Source organism: Acaromyces ingoldii (assembly GCF_003144295.1).
Source record: "Acaromyces ingoldii strain MCA 4198 unplaced genomic scaffold FA10scaffold_2, whole genome shotgun sequence".
NCBI lineage: Eukaryota > Fungi > Basidiomycota > Exobasidiomycetes > Exobasidiales > Cryptobasidiaceae > Acaromyces > Acaromyces ingoldii.
Genome location: NW_020290248.1, coordinates 3,708,910 through 3,727,904, shown reverse-complemented (window position 1 = coordinate 3,727,904; position 18,995 = coordinate 3,708,910). Strand labels below are relative to the sequence as shown.

General features: G+C 55.4%; 8 protein-coding genes across 8 annotated transcripts; 5 read left to right on the top strand and 3 right to left on the bottom strand.

The window, feature by feature from the left end:
- Window positions 1–1,009: 1,009 nt before the first annotated feature.
- On the top strand, window positions 1,010–2,556 carry FA10DRAFT_301045 (hypothetical protein; the record flags this gene model as incomplete). The annotated part of the gene is made up of 3 exons (XM_025524925.1): window positions 1,010–1,099; window positions 1,167–1,252; window positions 1,317–2,556. 3 exons carry the CDS (start codon window positions 1,010–1,012, stop codon window positions 2,494–2,496), a joined length of 1,356 nt encoding a protein of 451 aa, XP_025379782.1. The 3' UTR covers window positions 2,497–2,556.
- A 1,349-nt stretch (window positions 2,557–3,905) lies between these two features.
- FA10DRAFT_293355 (alpha/beta-hydrolase) lies at window positions 3,906–5,389 on the top strand (the record flags this gene model as incomplete). The annotated part of the gene is made up of 5 exons (XM_025524420.1): window positions 3,906–4,172; window positions 4,225–4,614; window positions 4,676–4,796; window positions 4,866–4,954; window positions 5,024–5,389. The coding sequence occupies 5 exons, from the start codon at window positions 3,906–3,908 to the stop codon at window positions 5,387–5,389; spliced, it is 1,233 nt and encodes a 410-aa protein (XP_025379781.1).
- FA10DRAFT_266300 (transcriptional regulator) lies at window positions 5,227–6,433 on the bottom strand. The gene has a single exon (XM_025521435.1). It carries the CDS (start codon window positions 6,309–6,311, stop codon window positions 5,568–5,570), a length of 744 nt encoding a protein of 247 aa, XP_025379780.1. The 5' UTR covers window positions 6,312–6,433; the 3' UTR covers window positions 5,227–5,567.
- A 366-nt stretch (window positions 6,434–6,799) lies between these two features.
- FA10DRAFT_285441 (3-oxoacyl-reductase) lies at window positions 6,800–7,866 on the top strand (the record flags this gene model as incomplete). Its single annotated transcript, XM_025523997.1, has 5 exons — window positions 6,800–7,141; window positions 7,197–7,281; window positions 7,338–7,460; window positions 7,520–7,723; window positions 7,787–7,866. 5 exons carry the CDS (start codon window positions 6,800–6,802, stop codon window positions 7,864–7,866), a joined length of 834 nt encoding a protein of 277 aa, XP_025379779.1.
- A 145-nt stretch (window positions 7,867–8,011) lies between these two features.
- FA10DRAFT_293353 (general substrate transporter) lies at window positions 8,012–9,828 on the top strand (the record flags this gene model as incomplete). Its single annotated transcript, XM_025524419.1, has 5 exons — window positions 8,012–8,261; window positions 8,335–9,094; window positions 9,157–9,491; window positions 9,559–9,659; window positions 9,721–9,828. The coding sequence occupies exons 1-5, from the start codon at window positions 8,153–8,155 to the stop codon at window positions 9,826–9,828; spliced, it is 1,413 nt and encodes a 470-aa protein (XP_025379778.1). The 5' UTR covers window positions 8,012–8,152.
- Window positions 9,829–10,035: 207 nt separating this feature from the next.
- Window positions 10,036–14,235, bottom strand: FA10DRAFT_301042 (hypothetical protein). Its single transcript, XM_025524924.1, has 5 exons — window positions 13,684–14,235; window positions 12,625–13,625; window positions 11,947–12,540; window positions 10,879–11,877; window positions 10,036–10,801 (listed from the first exon to the last, which is right to left on the bottom strand). Exons 1-5 carry the CDS (start codon window positions 14,150–14,152, stop codon window positions 10,181–10,183), a joined length of 3,684 nt encoding a protein of 1,227 aa, XP_025379777.1. The 5' UTR covers window positions 14,153–14,235; the 3' UTR covers window positions 10,036–10,180.
- A 272-nt stretch (window positions 14,236–14,507) lies between these two features.
- Window positions 14,508–16,429, bottom strand: FA10DRAFT_285438 (glycolate oxidase; the record flags this gene model as incomplete). Its single annotated transcript, XM_025523996.1, has 3 exons — window positions 14,508–15,687; window positions 15,764–16,117; window positions 16,179–16,429. The coding sequence occupies 3 exons, from the start codon at window positions 16,427–16,429 to the stop codon at window positions 14,508–14,510; spliced, it is 1,785 nt and encodes a 594-aa protein (XP_025379776.1).
- Window positions 16,430–16,706: 277 nt separating this feature from the next.
- FA10DRAFT_293345 (FAD/NAD(P)-binding domain-containing protein) lies at window positions 16,707–18,954 on the top strand (the record flags this gene model as incomplete). Its single annotated transcript, XM_025524418.1, has 5 exons — window positions 16,707–17,039; window positions 17,098–17,161; window positions 17,225–17,696; window positions 17,753–18,662; window positions 18,734–18,954. Exons 1-5 carry the CDS (start codon window positions 16,889–16,891, stop codon window positions 18,952–18,954), a joined length of 1,818 nt encoding a protein of 605 aa, XP_025379775.1. The 5' UTR covers window positions 16,707–16,888.
- Window positions 18,955–18,995: the final 41 nt, after the last annotated feature.

Sequence of the window (18,995 nt, the reverse complement as noted above, 5' to 3'; positions counted from 1 at the left end):
TAAATAAGCAAGCCGCTTGCTTGGACATCGCCCTTTCAACTCACCGAAAGCGGGTAGTTGTCACCGTCTCGCTGGGGAACTGGTGAGGCCAGTGCCGAGAGCGATGCCAGGACAAGAGCAAACGAAGTGAAAGCGAAAAAGGTCTTCATGACTGGCTGATTCTGGTCCAAGGAGAAGAAAGGCAACCGCTATTTATGGGTGAACTGACCTGAAGGGGTGCGGATCTTTCTTGCGAGCAACTAAATTGCAAGCTTCCTCCCGGGATTGCTACCCTCTCACAGTCCTGTACAGACGTTGATTTCCAGTAAGCGGTGGCCGGGCAGCCTGGGATGACGCAGGGACACGTTGGACCTTGGGTGCCTCAAGCTCTCGGGTCAATTTCAAACGCCGCCGAAGCCAGATCCACTCCCCGTGCGGGGTAGCTCTTGATTCTCATTCCGAGACGCTTCTATACATATCTCGGTATCTCCCTATGCAAGGTCCGAACGTTCGATCAGCTGATTTCGACGCAGACTGTTTACATGCAGACGGCCCCGGTGGGCCACCGGGTAATTTCTGTCAGTGAGCGATCATTTACCGCGCTGCTCTATTGGCGCGCACCTACCGATTCTGCCTTGATTCTATCCTCTCATTGGACGTGTTGTCCAATCTTTTGGACTCTGTTTCTAAGCATCGGCACCGGAAGACGATTGGCAGACCACAATCGCAGTGCAGCAGTGCTTGCCCCTTCTTTACCCCGCACCACTATGCCTAGCTTCTCGCCCCCTGCCGTACACTTTCTCGGTTCTCGTTTGACGAGCGTGTCAGTAGTGTTACTCTCGTTGCATGCTTGGACCGTTGGTTATGTCTGCTTCCGGGGAAGCGACCACAAAACGATCTCTTCGTCCTAGATGAAGGTATAAATCTGGGCCATGAATTGGCAAGACTGCAGTCTGGCAACCCAAGTCAATCGTCTCCCAGTTCGCTTTGCCACGCCTCACCAAGTCCCCGTCGAAACAAAGCGCTCACCATGAAGCTTTTCGTGAACCAGGTCTTTACCGGCCTTCTCGTCACCCTGACGGCGACGAGTTATGCCTTTCCCGCCATGGGTTGGGAGAAGGTGAAGAGCAACTCAATTCTTACGGTGAAGCGCTTGAAACTAAACTTTTCTTTTCCACACAACGCAGCTCCATGAGTTCGAGGCTAGAGCGAAAGCTGCTGGTCTCGGCCCGCTGGAGAGCCGCGCAGCGACGAGCAAGAACGGGGCTGAACCGTGAGTTCGGGACGCCGACACACTAGAGCTTTCAGCTGACGTTGATACCTTTAATCTTTGTCAGGATCACCGACGCCTGCCCCTTTGCTGGAGCGAAATCGGCGCTTGTGCCCGGTCCCAACAAGGGTCCCTATCCTGTCCCCGACCCAAAATGCCCCAACATTCACCAATTCCAGGCGCCCAAGCCTGGCGACGAGAGGGGCCCCTGCCCAGGGACCAACATGATGGCAAACTACGGCTTCATCAGCCGCGATGGTCTCACAAATTACGAAGAGCTGGTCAACGCCCAGCAGAACATGCTTCAAATCGGCTGGGATCTCGCCGTCTTCTTGGCCGCCCTGGAGGTAAGCCTGAGCGGCAACCCTCTCAACGATGGCAGGATCTCCATTGGCGGAGCCCGCCCCGACTGGACCAACACAGGCCTCCTCGACCCGCTGCTGGGTGTGCCCGGGGGTTACGACAAGCACAATGGCTTTGAGTCCGACACGAGCTTCCTGCGAAAGGATCAGGACGTGGCCCGCGAAACGGACGGAAACTACGGCTTTGACCAAGCCACCTGGAAGAGGCTTATTGAGGTGTGCGAGAGCGGCAAGTACCCCAAGGGAAAGGAGTACAACTTTGACTGTGCTGTCGAGGCGCGAAAGGCCCAGTACGACTACTCGCTGGCGACCAATGACCGCTTCTTCTTCGGTCCATACCAACTGATTCTCTACGGCACGCCCCAATTCTTGTACAAGACGTGGGCCACGGGCGACTTGCAGCCAAACAGGAGCTTGGCCATGACCGTCTACGGCATCGAGGAAGACGGCAAGGGTGGTTACCGAGAGGCACCCAGTAAACTACCCGACAACTGGTACACGGCTCCTGAGCCCTTCACCTTCAGCTCAGGGACGACCGACATCATCCGCATGTATGCATTTAACCCCGTCAGCTTCGGAGGAAAGGTCGACAATGGAACGTTTGTGCCCATCGACAGCCGGAGCCTAAAGATCACCAACGGAAAGCTCGACGACCCGTCTTCCAACGGCATCACCTGCCTCATGCAGCAGCTCCTCCTCCAAGAGAGCCCCGACATTGTTACCAACAGCCCGCTTCTCCGCGTTCCCCTGTCCTCGCTCAACTGGGCAAAGCAAAAGACCCAAGGCATGTTCAGCGGTTTGGGCTGCCCCGAGCTCACGCCTCGGGGGCTGTTCCCTGACGATCATCCTCTGGTGAGGCGAGAGCAGTCCATCGCCAGCAAGTAGTACTTGCTTTGCCACACCCTCTGCTTTTGTTCCAACCTCCTCCTGCCTTAACTTCGTCTGGAAATCCGCAGGAAATGCGCGAATTCATGTATTCCTCTTACCAGGCAGAATGCTGTGCATTGCGATTGTCTCAACGAGTGTGAGAACAGCTAAGTACTGCTCTTTAGATTCCTCGTCAACTAAAATTTGACAGATTCATTTTCCTTTCGTGCCGGCCATTCTGACGGACCTCGCCATGACAGGGACGAGTCCTGTAGGGGGTTTTGAAGACCAGCTTGACGTTTGCTCCTGCCAGTACTTTGCCAGAGAGAGAGATCGAACGTGCAATTACCCCGACCATCAGTCGGGTCTCAAAACATGTTGTCGTATAGACAGCGTACCCCACATCCTTCTCTCTATGGCTCTTGGCACGCCGGCAGCCAGGTATGCAGAAGCAAGAGCGATGTGGGGATCCTTTCCGGTGGCGGGGCCAGACTCGACATTTGATCAGTGCGCTCGGTTCTCGTTCCAAGGCAACCATTCTTTGCATAAAATTGGCACATAATAGCGCAAGTTTGCAGCAGTGAAGCGAAGTATGTACACAAAGCTGTAGCGGTCATCGGAAATTCGACCACCACTCATAGAGGAGCGGAAGTTGAGTCTCTAGCCCTCGTCTCCCGCCCTGCCTCCGGTACCGACTGTATCGACTACACCAAGGAGGACGTCGTCACCCAGCTGCACACCGGCGCCTCCGAGACCAGCCACATTGTCGCCAGTCCTGAAGACATCGCCCTTTGCAAGGCCAGCAGGAAGATCATCTGTTCCGAGAACATATCAGTAGCCATCAGACAGCCAATTAAATCTACGTACTTGCGTAAGAATCAATAGCTTGAATGCTGTTGAAGGAATATTAGACAGGGGATCAATTCGCTGTGTTGCTCAGCATTCAACCACACTTACTCGAGGGGCACGGAGTCGAAGCCTTTTTGGGGTGCTAAGCGCCTCTGCATCTCAGCCTTTGGCCCAACATGGGCGCAGACGATGGAGACAAGACTGAGAGCAGCAGAAACATGAAAGAGCTTCATCCTGTGCAAGTTGACGAAGGGGAAAGCGTAGTTGTAAGATTGCAGAGGGTCAGGATCAACTCTGCCCTTTTCTTTTGTGTTCGCACTCGCACAAGGAGCATCCAATCCCGGGTGAAGAGAGGTGGAATAGCAGATCATGAGATCCATGTCCGTTGCATTTCTCGAATGTTTCGGTGCTTCCACCGGATCCGATGTTGACAGAGGCACACCATTCTTCTTCCTCACCTTCGTCAAAGAACATTCGCCGCCCTCCTCCTCACAATTGTGGGGTATCTTTCGCTTCCCAGATAAGGCCATTGCAATGTCTCATCAACGAAACTGGTTCCCCACAATCGCCCCTGCAAAATGGTGCTTCTCACCACCCTGATTCGTTTCCTCGCCGTCGCTGCCGTCGTCGCAGCAGCCCCTCAGCCTTTCAAGGTGGCCTTCGATGCTGACGATGTGCAGAGGATGAAGGACCTCACAAAAGGCACATTGCTTCCCGAGAAGGCACTGTACAGTGCAACGTCCTCGCAGTTCGGCATCTCGTACAACAAGCTCGCAGAGATGAAGTCACTTCTCGAGAATCTTGATACCAATGCGTTACAAGACAAGCTCAACGGCGAGCCCATGGTGTGTAGCCTCCGAATAAACGTGACGGTGCCTCTGCTCATCGGTTTCACAGTTTACCTCGGTCATCGACGGCTACACGATCCAATATGTCCACAAACAAGCAGCCGACCCTTCCAAGGCCATTCCGATCATCCTGAGTCACGGCTGGCCAGGCACGTGGTACGAGTATTATCCCGTCATTGACGCCTTGGTGAAGGGCGACGGCAAGGGAGGACCGACATTCAACGTCGTAGTCCCTTCTACGCCTGGCTTTGGATACTCAACCAATCCGGGCCCCAACTTTACAAACTACGACACGGCCGAGCTCTACCACAAGCTCATGACTCAGGAGCTTGGCTACAAAAATTATGGAGCCGCGGGTGGTGATTTTGGCGGGGTGACCACCTATGGTCTCTACAACAATCATTCCGAATGCGCCCTCGCCCATTTCTGGACGCTTCCCGTAGGTACTACACACACGTTTGCGTTCCCTCGCTGGCACTGACTGGTACTCTCTTTCAAAGTATTTCCCTCTCACGTTCGACATGCTCAAGCAGCAGTACCCCATTGAAGCGGCGCGCCTCACGTCTTTTGAGGTCAACGGCCAGCAAATCACCAACGAGTGGTTGCTCAAACAGATGGGTTGTGAGTCGAAATCGAGCCGTTGTCGTCCGTCATTGAACTTCAAGAGCTGAGCTTCTCCCTCGTTCTCAGACTTCCAAGAGCAAGCCTTCAGGCCGGCTACCATCGGCTTGGCATTGCAGGACAATCCCGTCGGGCAGCTGGCTTGGATTGGTGAAAAAGTCAGTAGACTCCCTGACTCCGTGTCCGGTATCTGTCCGAGCCTTACATTTTTGCATCTAACCCCTCAGTATGTTTCATGGTCGGATCCTGCTGCTGGCTCGGCCTCGATAGGCAGCCAATTTGACACGCAGCGTATGGTCGAGTTCATCGCTATCTACTATCTATCGAAGACGTTCCAGTCATCCGTCTTTCAGTACACACGCTCGGGAAACGACTTTCTGCTGACAGCCTCGAAGAGCCAGAGCAAGCGGCCCTTTGCACAGTCCGTCTTCAACTACGAGATTCTTCGCGTTCCCAAATTCTACACCGAGAGGCTTGGCAATCTCCAGTACTACAACACACACGGCCACGGAGGGCATTTTCCAGGCACAGATCAGCCAAACGCCGTCATTGCTGATCTGAGAGAGTCGTTTGCCAAGTTGTACAGGCCTTAGTGAGCAACACCTTTCGCCTTCTTTTGCCTTTCACCTTGTCTCGTCGGGAGTTGGTTCCATCAAGTCAATATACAATTCTAGACCCGTAGTTTTGAATTGATGCTTCCATCCATGTGTGAAGTTTGCGCCTTGGTCTTCATCTCGTGCGGAGACCCTTGCTGGCTAAACCACTTCGGTCTCATTGCAGATCCGGGTTGTTGGAGCCCAGCTCTCGTACCAAGTCTGCAATGATCTGGCCTGTTTCTGTTCCCACGTTCTCGAAGCCTCGCGAAACGCCCTCCCTGTCTTCTTCGTGCTTGTCCTGGCTCATTTTATGTCTCCCCTCGATTCTTGTCACGGCTATCTCAATACCAATGATTCCCCGGCTAAGCACGTTGACATACGCCTGCGGGGCATCAGCGACCTTCCACGGAGCCTCGTCTCCTTTTCCTGTCAGGCGGAGGTGCCGCTGTTCCAGTTCGTCGGTGAGATCGCACAGCTGCTTGCTGAGGAACTGTTTCGTCTCCTCTTCCTGAGCTCGCGTAAAGACTTTTGCTCGTCCGTGGACTTGGACTGCAGAGTAATTCCACGTCGGCACGACCTTTCCCGTCTCTGGTTTTGTCTTTATATAGAACTTGGGCGTGACGTAGGCGTTATGCGGCGCCGTAAAGAGGACCATGACCTCGTCTCCTATCCTGCCCTCTGCTTGGTCCTTGTCTGCCGCCTCGATGAGAATCTTTGTGTGCGGGTTGGCACGCGCCATGTGACCTCGCAGAACGGTTCCATCGTGAGGGTCCAGGACCCAAGGAATATGAGTCGACTGGAGCAATGGAAGCTCGTGCGACGAAGCCAGCGCCGTTGTGAGGACGCCTAGTGGGTTGTCTCTAATAAAACCATAGAGCTGGGCTTCATCGTCGATGGCTTGACCTGGTGGGATGTGCATGGTGGCTAGCTAGGAGTGCAGACAAATTGATGACTCGTCTTTCTTCCTGCAAGAGCTTGTTTCTAAATGCGCGCAAGATCATTGGCCTTTGGCTTAGTCATCGTCTAGAGAAATCAAGCGTCTGAATAGGCGACGGAAGGGCCGCCTCCCTTGGCGGATCGGCATCGTCTTTGCCCTTTTTACGTATGGCTGCTTGCACCCTTGGCTTCTCCTCAAGTGTTGCGTGTACCTGACTTGACTCACGGCTGCCATCTGGACCTGCATGTTGAGGTCAGGAACGCGCTTTGGACTTGGTCACAATCAAGGTGAGAAAATAGAGCTTCTCTGATATTGTTTGGAGTTTCTGCCACCACCGGCTGACCAGGGTCGGGCCCCACCGGCTCATGCATTGCCTTGGTGCACGCATTACCCACTTCTTCGACTCGACTTTGTTGGTAAAGCAATACTTGCAACACCATCCTCCGTCACCAACAGACTCACAAGCAACAATGAGCGACAAGATCGAGCCAACGGGATTCTCGGGCAAGCCGCGCCTCGCATCAAAGGTCTGTGTCATCACAGGTGCCGTGGGAGGCATCGGACAAGCAACCGTGGTGCGCTTCGTGGAGGAGGGTGCAAAGGCCGTCATCATCAGCGATCTCAACAAGAAGGCATGTGATGAGCTCGTCGAGAAGGTCAAGGCGAACCTTCAGCAACTGGCTTGGCCGGGCCTCGAGCCGATCACGGAGCTGTACGCTATCCAGTGTGACGTGACCAAAGAGGAGGATCAAGCAAGGCTGTTCCAAGAGACGCTCGACAAGTTCGGATCGGTCGATGTTGCAGTGGCCAATGTGGGTGCAGGTGACTTTGGAGTCAGACAAGTCAGACTGACGGCTTCGCAAACAGGCGGGCATTGGATCGCCCCAAGCTCCTCTCGAGGAAACGTCTCTCGGCTTGTTCAAGAAGATGTTTGACATCCACACGACGGGCGGTGAGTCTACTGGAAGTATGCGCCAAGTCTGTAAGAGAGCTGACGCTCTCCTCTAGTCTGGCTCACGACCAAGTACGCTGCCAAGGCAATGCAGGTCAACAAAGAAGGCGAAGGCAAAGGATCTATCATCATTAACATCAGCGTGGGAGGCCTGATTGCCGAATCGAACTTTTCGCCCTGTGAGTATACGACGTCTTGCAAGCGGCAGTACAGTTCCGTAGCTAATGCAAAGCATTAGACATTGCATCCAAGTGGGGTGCAAGGGGCGTTGGACTAGCTCTGGCAAAGGAGCTGGGTCCAAAGGGCATCCGCGTCAACAATGTCCATCCTGGCATCGTCGACACTCCACTGGCAACTGACTGCTGGAAGCCCGAAGTGGCACAAGCCATTCGTGAGGCCTCGACTCTGCGGCGATCTGCGACAGCGGTGGAAGTTGCAAACGGTAAGTCCGAAGAAAGCGAGAAAAGTGGAGATTACAGCCGTCGCTCACCGCTCATGTCTCAAGCCTTTGTCTTTCTCGCTTCCGGAGAGAGCTCTTACGTGGCTGGCGCCACGCTGGGGGTCCACGGCGCAATGGTGGCCTAGATTTTGTCGCGCGAAAATTTCGCGGGGTAGGACATAGGTGTCGATTTACTACTGTACCTAGCAGCTGAGACTAGTCACACCGGTAATGGCCAAGCCACAAATTTCCCCAATCTCTCCTCTTCCCCCGCCTTTCTCCCCCGCATCGCATTTATGGGGAAGTGACAGCTAGTGGCATCACCGTTAAAAAGGGAGCACCGTTTGCTTCGTTGCCATCCTACCATCCTTATCTTCCATCCATTTCTTTCGACACACAACCACCTGCCTTTCTCTAAGAGCACAATCGGCCATGGAACCTCCTCCACACAAGTACGCAAAGGGACTTCGAGGCAATGCTCTCCTAGCCGTTGTCGTCACGTTTTGTTCGCTCGGCTTCCTTCTCTTTGGCTATGATCAGGGTCAGTTTCATTGAAGATGCAGTTTCGTAGCTGCTGTCGGAAAGACAGGCGCTCACCTTGTGACGTTCAACAGGAGTAATGGGCGGGCTGGTGATCAACCCCCTTTTCCTGGGTCTGGACGCGCGCCTTCAAGACCCAGACATCCTTGGTATCACCGTCGCCACTTTCCTTCTTGGTGGCTTGGCCGGGTCTATCTTGGCGTCGACGCTCTCCAACAAGATCGGAAGGAAACCCATTGTGCTCTCTGCTTCGGTCCTGACCATCATCGGAGGTGCGGTTCAAAGCGCGGCCGTGAATCTGGGCATGCTCATCTCCTTCCGAATCATTCTGGGTATCGGCGTCGGTCTTATGACGTCGCTATGTCCTGCGCTCCTCCTCGAGTTCTGCCCAACAAGGATCCGAGGTATGGTGTCGTCTATTGAACTCATCCTGTGCGCCACAGGTCTTGTGCTTTCCTTTTGGGTCGATTACGGCGCGGCGTCGTACACCTCCTCGTTTTCGTGGCGATTTCCCCTCGCCCTCCAAGTCGCTTTCCCTCTTCTCATGATCCCTTTCGGCCTTCTGATGCCCGAATCTCCCCGTTACCTGGCGGCAAACCATGATGACGCAGGGGCGTTGGCTGTGCTCCATCGCATCTACCCAAACGACCCCAGCGAAGCCGAGCGTGTCATGACGCAGCTTCAGGAAGCCATCCGACTCGAGCACGAGGTCAGCCGATCCTCGGGCTACTGGACAGCTTTCCAAAACAACAAGCAGCGATTCAGGTACCGTACGCTGCTGGCGCTGGGCGTTCAATTCTGCCAACAATCGTCCGGCATCAATGTCGTCACATAGTGAGTAGTGACGGCGAATGGCTGGCTTGTCCGAGGCACTGATCACGTTGATACGCGCACAGCTACGGCACCTACGTCTTTTCCACGAGCTTGGGCCTGGAGCCCAAAGCTGCGTTGCTGATGAATGGATGGAACGGAATTCTGGCCGTTGGCTCGACGACCGTTTCCGTCCTGACCGGTCTCGTCGACAGTGTCGGAAGAATCCGCCTCATGATGATAGGTGCAGCCATGATGGGCATCTCGATGGCCATCTTGGCCGGCACGACGGGGCCCCAGCACGCTGGCGACAAAATGTATGGCGCTGCCGGCACCGCATTTATCTTCATCTTTCTCAGCTTCTTTTCGAGCTGCTGGCTTGCTCCGAGCTGGATCTACCCTAGCGAGATTGCCCCCCTCGGTGAGAGCTCATGATGGACCTGCCCTCTTATTTTTGCTCGGCCTTGCTAATGAGACGGATGTGGCAGCCATTCGTGGTCAAGTGGCCTCGATGGGCTCAGGTGTCAACCTGTTGTCCAACTTCGCTGTGGTGCAAATCACACCCAAAGCGATCCAGAACATCTCAAACGTAAGTCGTCCTGGAGACAGTCCAAGGACTTATTGCCCTGCTGACTCTGCCGTCCTTGCAGCGCTACTTCATCGTCTTTGCCGTCTTCAATGCTGTGACAGTCTTTGCCCTGTACTTCCTGTACCCGGAGACGTCACGACTGACGCTGGAAGAGATCGACCTGCTGTGAGTCCTGGTTCTAATCCAAGGCATACACTCAAAAGGTCCCTAACCCGATCACCGTCACAGCTTCGACGAAGACAAAGTCGTCATGCGACGGTCCCCTCGAGATGCAATCGTGGGTCACACCTTCAGCCAAGGTCCTCCTCACGAGGACGTTTCCCTGCACGACTCGGATTCGAAAGAGGCCGACATCAAGATCGCTTGATCTGGTACACGCGTAACTATTATCGTCTGTCTCGTTTTCTCCATTTCTTGCTTCTTGCTTGCTGCTATTCTCTCCCTTTCCCATTTTTTTTTGGCTCACTATTGTAAATACGAAGCGGTCCCGGTACACCTGGAAGGCTCAATACAAAGGTTCTTCACTGCGCAGAAGGAGGAGTCATGGAAGAGAGGTGCCGGAGAAGCTTGATGTAGGACCAGGTGATGCCCCAAGCATCGCTGGCCTCGAGCTCGCAGGAAAAGACCTTGAGCAGCTTGCTGCCGACCTCGTGCCCTTCAAGAAGGCCGACGCCCCTCAAACGAGCTGGTCGTCGAACATCATTTATCCAGTCTTGCAGCTCTTGGCTCGTCATGTCGACTTCATCATCGAGTATGGGTGCCTTGGACATCGGCCCGCTGGACCAGCCAAGCTGAGACGAGAGATTGGCAAATGTCCAGAGGATCAGGGCGGCAGTAAAGACGAGGTGCGACTCGTAAGGCTTCCACCGCGGGCTCTCGATAAAGAGTTTTCTGATTCTGCTGCTGTGCCAGGCTGCAGCTCGGAATCTTCTTTGGGCGTTCACGTTGTTGCAAAGACTGAGCCTGAGGACCTCCCTGGCCTCCAGGACACCGTCAGATGTCCGTGCGCCTAGCCGACGAAGCATACTGAGCGGAATGAGCTGACGAGTACTGGCAAAGTGGTACATCATCCGTCGATCCAGCGTTTCGGAGTCAGCTCCCGCCTCTGCGAAGAGCTTCATTGCGTCGAGGTACCTCTGTGACTGTTTCGCAGAGAGAGAGAGGAGCAGAATTCTAGTGTCAGATACAAGACAATCTACTGACGGCAAACGATACCCACGGGAGCGTCAGAGTCGTCGCCGGAGCTCTTGGCCTTTTGCTGCTCCATCTCGAGCTGACCGTCTTCGCTGCTGTGTTGAACCAACTGGCCATCAAGGATCTGCTGGGCGAGCTGCTGCTGCTTTCGGTCCCACAAGAACCTTGCCAGGAGCATAGAGATGAGGTGGCTGGCGAGCGGAGACGTCGGGGCTGCCACTTGCCGTCGACCAACGAGGGTCTGGACGGCGTGAAGCATCTTTTTGTGGTTGTTGCTGTTGCTGTTGCTGTTGCTGTTGCTGTTGCTGTTGCTGTTGCTGTTGCTTCCACTCTTGGCGCTGCTGCTGCCTCCGGCGCCGCTGCCAACGCTGGCCTTTGTCTGATTGACAGTAGAAGAAGGAAGGCTGCCCCGTCGATAGACGTGGAACCATGCCTGAGAGGAACGGGCCGACCAAAGCTTCTCGTCGCTCGGCAGGTCATCGTTGAGTTCGGCAAGGTTGGTGCTGGGAGGTGAATCAAAGAAAATGGTCATGTAGATGTCAAATACATGACACCCGAGTGACAGCCGACGATGTTCCTCGGCCTTTCTCCACGCCTTCCACTTTGCGTCTACACCCTCGAGAGCCTCAAAGTCGGCGATTGGATGACTTGCAAGGTAGTCGCTTCTTCTTCGAAGATGTGTCAAGACTTGCGACCGAAGAATCTCGGCCAGTTCGAAGTGGCGCGGATTGCCGGAGAACGTGCCGAGAATGTTACAGAGGAGGAGTGACTGGATGTACCACGGCTCGATGATGCAGCTGTTGTCTCGCTCTGCGACGTAAGCAGCACCTCTGCGGACGATCTCGTTGAGGTAGTTGCTCATCTCGTGTGCATGCTTCAGCGACGACAGCTGTGCGCCGACGGCGGCGACGACGGTACAGAGGAGCCAGTGAGCTCTGCGCGGGTCAAAGGTGTTGTGAAGAAGAGGGAAATGAGGGTGGAAGTGTTCAAAGTAGCACTGGACAAAGAGGTCCATGAGATCGTGCTATTGTCTCGGCCTCATCATCAGCCCAGCTGGAATGAATAATTAATGATGTGACTGAAAACTGCCCACCTTTGGAAATCGATTGAGAATCAGAGAGCGGTGTGCGCTCACCGATCGAACCTCGTCGATGGCTGCCACGACGCGCGTGAGCGTCCGTTCGTCGAGCGCCTTGGTATGCGCCAGATCATCCTTTCTCTTGGCCTCCTCGAGCTCCTCGAAAGTCGGCAAAGGCGGCATCCGAAAGTCTTGCTGCCTCGTTCGGTATCTCGTCCTTTCTTCCGGCCAGTTCTTCTCGCCCACGCCGCCACCGGTGGTCGAGTCGGGCTGGGCGGCGGCTTCGACTGGCGTGTTGGCCCTCGTCTGGATTCTCGTAGCGCGGCCAGTCTCGTGGACTTCCAGTGAAATGCTCCCTCGATGTTCAACGTCTTCTTCTGCCCCAACAGTTTCGACGCCGTCGAGTCGATCTGCCGCGGCTCCCATCCCACCGGGGCCACCGGGGCCACCGTGGCCGTTTCCCTCTTCGTAGAAATGTGCTTCGATTGGTGCCTGAAGCGCTTGAGTCGTCTGTCGAGGAGTCGCTGTGTGGTCGCCGGCGGTGTCACCCGATGTGGAGCCGACGGTCTCTGCAAACGATAAGTTCTCATCCAATACACCATTCTCGTTCTGTCCAAGGGCGGCAAGGCACGGAAGCGAGCGTCAGCGACAGTTAATGGGCAAACCCATAGCACACCGCGCCCATCGACTGACCAAAAGATTCGCGTCAAAGATCCACTGAGAATTACTCGGCTCAAGCTGAAAGACGTCCAAGGGCTGCTCGATGAAGAAGCTGTCGAACGAGAATGCGGGCCACTCAGACGAGGTTGCAGCGGACGACGATGCTGCTGCCAGACCGACAACGGGCGGATTCTGCTGAGGATGATGATAATGTCCCTGGTGCATACCACTGGCCTCTGGCTGACTGGAGGGGCCGGTACTGCCGGCTTCCGACAAAATCCTCCGCAGCTCCAGGCCTACGTCTGGCGAAGCATTCACCGGAACACTATCGTGAGGTCCAGGCTGGAGCGATGCGTCGGCCCCGTCAAGAGAGGGCAGTGCTAGGCCGAAATGTCTTCTTGAAGACGCTATTTGCCTCTGGTCGAGGTCGGTCTCTTGCCACTGGCCGACTACATGCCCTTGCCCTGCCGTTTCTGCCAATGACGCTGGTATATGTGCTGCTGTTGCTGCTGCCGCTGCTGCTGCTGCTGCTGCTGCTGGTGGCGGTGGTGGTGGTGGTGGCAGTGCTGGCACCACCTGCCGTGGTAGGGGCGATGTTGATTCGCGGTAGTTATTGGTCGAAAGTGTACGACCCGGTACTGCATACAGGCTATGAACGTCTGTCTGCTGATATGATGGGTGTCCATAAGAGGGGCCTTGCTGATCCTGGTGCAGCATCGACGACGCGGCCTGGCCCAGCATGGCGAGACCCTCGCACCGATCAATCAGGAGATCTGCTGATTGATTGGTGTCTTCGCTCTCGTTGGTCCCTCTCAGCGCAGCTTGCTCGTTGTTCCTCGTGTCCTGGGAATTGCCCATCCTGCCGGCCGCAGGCGTCGTCGTGTCTCCCGACCCCGTGGACGATCGACCAGCGGAGAGATTGCGACCCCGGAGCCACAGTCTGTCAAGCGTGCACTCGCATCCGCGCTGGCGGCACTGAGAACAGGGCTTCTTTCCGTCGCAGTGTACCTTGAAAGAGGCGCAGTTGTCGCAAGCTGTGTGTCCAGCGTCAGCTAGTCTGCATCGCTTTGCACGACGGATCGTTCAACTCACCCTTGGATGCACGCTTCAGAGTCACAGCCTCGGCACTTCCCACCTCATGTCCGAGCCTTCTGTGAAGGTTCACATGTCTCGAGAGACTGTCTTTCCGGCTGAATATCTTGTTGCAATAACGGCACACGAAGTCGCTCGACCGAGACTTCGATCTTTTTGGCGAGTTCGCCCCTGCCCCGTCCTCGTCGTTCGAGGCGCTGGCCCGCTTGCCACCCGTCGTGCCGCGCTGTGGCCGCGCCTCGTCACGGTCAGACGAGGACGATGAGGAGGAGGATGCTGGTGCGATGGAAATGTCGTCTTCTTCCACGTCTCTGCCTGACTTGGCTGTCTCTCCGTTGCAGGCTTCGTTGCTGTCCTGCTCGTCGCTGCGCCCGTCGTTACCGTTCGGAGCAGGCCACTCGCGTGATTTCCTTCTGCTGCCCGTCGCTTGATGATCGCGAGCACGTCTCGAGCTTGAGCGGGATTCCATTTTTTTTTTCCTAAACTCGTCTCCCTCAAGATTTGCGGGGTGCGGTCCTCCCCCGGAAAGTGAGGAGGGAACGAAGATGGAGGTCTAAGCGGTGGTTATTTCATTTCCTCACGGCCGGTGGAGACAAAATCGACCCGCGTGTAAAAATCCCATGCTTAGTAACCTGTTGTGGCACCTCCAACTTCCCCCCTTCGTATGCTATTGGTCATGACAAAGAATAGAGTGCTCACGCAAGGATAGATTAGGAATCTTCATGGAGAAAAACAGTACAGATGCCGGACGACTGGCGAATCATGCAAAGCCTCTTTTCAGTGCATCGTCTATGTGGCTGACAAAGGGCAGGGCAAGAGGGTGGTCACAGACGCTCTTCGATGTTAATCCGTCTTGACAAGCTTCCATCCCTCTCAGCCGGCACACTCCTCGTCTCATCACCCCAAAGCTCCCAGCCCTTACCCCGGAAGCGCCTGCCCCAGATGCCCGACTTGCCCGGGGCAATGATGGAGTTGGGGTCAAGGGCATCCTTGATCGTTTCGTTGAACTTGAGGAATGCGTTGTTGTTCCAGCCATACACCTTCATCACCTCGTCGAAGCAGCTGATGTGCGTGCGATACTCGCCGTAACCCTCCTTGCCGGCGTCCCGGATCATGTCACGCAGCATGCGGTAGGCGCCCCATTTGTGTTTGGGGTCGGCCTTGTTGTAGATGATGCAGCAGATGTGGTGCATCTCCCGAGGACCCACGCAGAAGGTGCTGAAGCAGTCAAAGCCGTATTGGCGGTGGCGCTCCTTGACCATCTTGAACTGCTTCTCGGCATCTTTAGCCGTGATAGGTGAGATGGGGGCGAAGAAGAGATGAGCACCGTCAGGCACCCAGTTGACCCAGCCGAGTTCTCGCAGGTTTGGCTGGCCCGAGAAAATCTGGATCCTGGTCCGGATGTACGAGTCCTCGGGCGTGTCGTCGGACTTGTAAAAGGCCGATCCAGGAATGTGGGTGAACGCATCGCGCACCACGTCAACAAGGTGATCGCAGCTGTCCTCGTCCGAGTACAGGCAACCGTAGAGGAACCAGTAGCCGCCGAATCTCTCTGCAATCTTCTCCGTTGTCTCCTCGTCGATGGGGCCAGGGCCCTTGTAGTAGGTCCTTTGGTTTCCATGAAGAGCGGCCTCCTGGAGGACGTGCCGGAGCGAGGGAACGTTGCCGAGCACGCCTCGGACCATGAGCGGCCTCAAAGCCTCGCAGACGGCGCCAAGGTCCTCTTCACGCTTGAAGGAAATCTGATAGGCTTGCATAGACTTGGGGCTGGGCATGAGCCACATGCCCATTTTCGTCACGATGCCGTTGTTGGCCTGCGAGAAGAGACCATCGACGCTGGGACCAAAGCCATGTTGGAAAGATTGCCACGTGTTGGCACCATCGACGGCACCCATTCCTGTCCGCATCAAGCTCCCGTCGGGAAGGACGACCTCGAGGCCGCAGTGCTTGCCCCAGTGATCGCCGTAGGGCGTGTAGCCAACGCCTCGGTCCAATGCGTTTCCCCTGATATTTGCAAGGTACAGTACACAAGTCAATGAGAGCAACAGCCAGAATCGAAAGGGGATTATATGCGACTCACATTACAGAGCCGCCCGGAAGATCAGGTGTGTCGATCCAGAGCGACGACCCCTGGGCCTGGAGGCAGTCGTAGAGGTTGTAGTACGTCACGCCTGGCTCTACGAGGCACGACGCCTCGCGCTCGTTGACTTCCAAGATACGGTTCATGTGGTGGCCCATGTCAATGACGACCGAGCCTCTGACGCGAGGTCCTGCACCACCGTAGCCGAGGTTGCGACCGATCGAGATGGGCCAGAGCGGGATCAAGTACTCATTGGCCCAGCGTACAATGGCCTGGACGTCCTCGGTGTGTCTCGGACGAGCGACGCAGCTGGCGACGAAATCGTCCTGGTCGAGCACTTGGAATGCATCGTGACTGAAAGACATCCACAGGGTGAATTTCCAGCTGGGAGAACATACAATGATCAATGACTTACGTCTTGGGGTGTTGCAGGTACCAACCATCGTTGAGAGGTTGATCAACGATGTCGACATTCTCATTGCCAATGAGCTTGCGAAGCGTAGCTGCGGCAGCATAGAACCTCTCTTCGGTGTAGTCAGGAGGCAGAGCCACCGATCGCGGTCCCGAAATAGGCTCGACGGTCTTGTTGGCTTCATTGATCTCGCGCGCCCTCTCCGCCTGCTCTTGAAGACGCGGGCTGATCTTGATGGGACCCTGGAAGCTCATTTCGTCGTGCAGTAGTTACGAAGGGTGCTCGGCGGTAGCAGTAGAAGTCTTGAAGCGGGCAGATCGATTCGGACCCCTGTCTTTTAATGTCTAGACGTGGAAGGTGCTATGGTAATCAAGTAACCTGTTGGCATTCTGACGGCGCACCGTCACGAGAGATTCGAGTGGCGGTCATCCGGTGGTAAATTGCGTGTAGGCTTGCCATCCTTCTCCTCTTTCCCATTTTTTATTTATTTCTTTTCCCTCTTTTTTTGTTTTGTTTTTCAGTGCCTCTTGGATGGAAACCACCGGCTACACACACCTCACGCCATCACCGGGTGCTACTGGACAAAAGACTGCGATTGATGGCATAGATACATAGCTTATTTCATCCTGTCGGTGCACCTTCCACCCCTTCCCCCTCTTGTACAACCAAACGAGGAAGTATACATCGGCTCACTACCCAGTACACACAGCAGCATGGTTGAACAGGTACGAAGCGTGGGCAATCCCGTTGAGATCGGGTACGCCGACGCAAAGACTCTGCCATGGAAGTCTGTCGACGCAGCGATGGATCGGCCTAGGCCATTCAAGGTCATCTGCATTGGTGCGGGTGTCTCTGGCATCTATGGTGAGAGTCATAAGACGCAAGAATGGCGAGCAAGGAAGCTGACCAGGGAAACTTTAAGCTGGCATCCGGATCACCAAGACGATGGCAAATGTCGACCTGAAGATCTTTGACAAGAATCCTGAGTGGGTACAGGTAGCGCATTGACGAGTCTTTGTGCTCGCTGACAAGGTCATCATGGGTAACAGCTTCGGCGGAACATGGTTCGAGAACCGCTATCTGGGCTGCGCTTGTGACATTCCCGCGCATTGCTATCAGCTCTCCTTTGAGCCAAACCCTAATTGGTCTTCCTTCTATGCGCCGGCGCGCGAGATCGGAGCATACTGGAAGGGGGTGGCGCTCAAGTACGGCCTCGACGGACACACTCAATTCAACAAGATGGTCTCGCACTCTAAATGGGACGAAAACGCGGGCGAGTGGATTGTAGAGGTGACTGATGTCGAGACGAAAGAAGTCGAGGTGCACCGCGCCAATGTCGTCATCCAGGGTGTTGGCGGCCTCAACAACTGGAAATGGCCCGACGTCGAAGGAATCACGAGCTTCAAAGGACATCTGGTCCACTCGGCTGCGTGGGATCAAAAGTATGACTTCAAGGACAAGCGTGTCGCCCTTATTGGCTCCGGGTCAACGGCCATCCAGATCCTTCCTCAGTTGGCTGGCGTAAGTGTGCTGAGTGCCGACCAGTGTCTCCATTGCTGACTCTTCCCACCCCGCAGCATGCCAAGCACGTCGATCAGTACGTGCGAAGCGCCACCTGGATCGGATTCCCATTCGCGGGCGAGGAGACCAAGGCAGGCCTCCCAGGCGCCGACAAGGAGCGGTATTCTGACGAAGAACAACAGCGATTCCAAAGCGACCCCAAAGCCTTGGCCGAATACAGGCACCGGCTGATGACAAATCTCAACAGCATCCACTCTGTCACGATGCAGGAGAGCGAGCTGCAGAAGGGCGCCCAGGCCACCTTCTGGAACAACATGCAGGCCAAGCTAGAGGCCAAGCCACACATTGCAAAGTTCCTCAAGCCGAACTTCCCCGTTGGCTGCCGCCGTCTCACGCCTGGACCAGGCTACCTTGAGTCCTTGAATGGCGACGACGTGGGCTTTGTCACGGACGAAATCGCCCGCATCGACGAGAGCGGCATCGTCGATAAGAAGGGAGCACATCGCGAGTACGATGCGATCGTCTGTGCTACCGGGTTCGACACTACCTATCAGCCACGATTCCCCATCCTTGGTCGAGAGGGCTCCAACCTTCACAAGAAATGGTCTCAATTCCCCGAAACGTACTGCAGCGTCGCTGTCGATGGTTTCCCGAACTACTTTATCGTCAACGGGCCAAATTCGGCCGCCGGCTCGGGTGATTTGGTGGTTTTGCTGCAGACCGAGGTCGACTACGCGGTTCAGTGTCTTCAGAAGCTCCAGCTCGAGGGCTACAAGTCGCTCGAGGTCAAGCGCGAAGCCGTCGAGGAGTTTCAAGAATATGCTCAAACCTACTTTAAGAAGACGGTCTTTGGAACAAAGTGCCGCACTTGGTACAAGTCTGGCCGCTCAGAGGGTCCGGTGACTGCGCTGTGGCCCGGCTCGATTCTTCACGGAGTAAAGACGCTGCTGCGACCTCGCTGGGAAGGTGAGATGACTTTCATTTGCGCTTCTTCAGACCTTGACTGGAAGGACTGACATGGGCTGGGCTCGCAAAAGACTACAAGCTGGAACCGCTGCCAGAGTCAAGGAGAAACCGGTTCCAGTATCTCGGCAATGGCTACACCGTCGCCGAAGAGGATGGCTTGGACACGGCGTGGTATGTCATGGAGCCCAACTCGGAGCTGGTGGCCCGCAACGGTCAGGCAGCTACCGCTCTCATGTTGCGCGGACAGGAAAGGGCCGAACAGACAAATGGACACCATTGCAACGGCCATTGATTGTAATTCTCTTCTTGATATGTCGAAATACGCATCCCATG

Excerpts from the sequence above, each read along its gene's own strand:
- FA10DRAFT_266300 (XM_025521435.1), bottom strand. The coding sequence starts at position 6,311 with ATGCACATCCCACCAGGTCAAGCCATCGACGATGAAGCCCAGCTCTAT.
- FA10DRAFT_301042 (XM_025524924.1), bottom strand. The coding sequence starts at position 14,152 with ATGGAATCCCGCTCAAGCTCGAGACGTGCTCGCGATCATCAAGCGACG. Across the intron at positions 13,626-13,683 it reads TCTGAAGCGTGCATCCAAGG|CTTGCGACAACTGCGCCTCT; the intron begins GTGAGTTGAACG and ends CTGGACACACAG. Across the intron at positions 12,541-12,624 it reads TCTTTGACGCGAATCTTTTG|AACGAGAATGGTGTATTGGA; the intron begins GTCAGTCGATGG and ends GCCCTTGGACAG.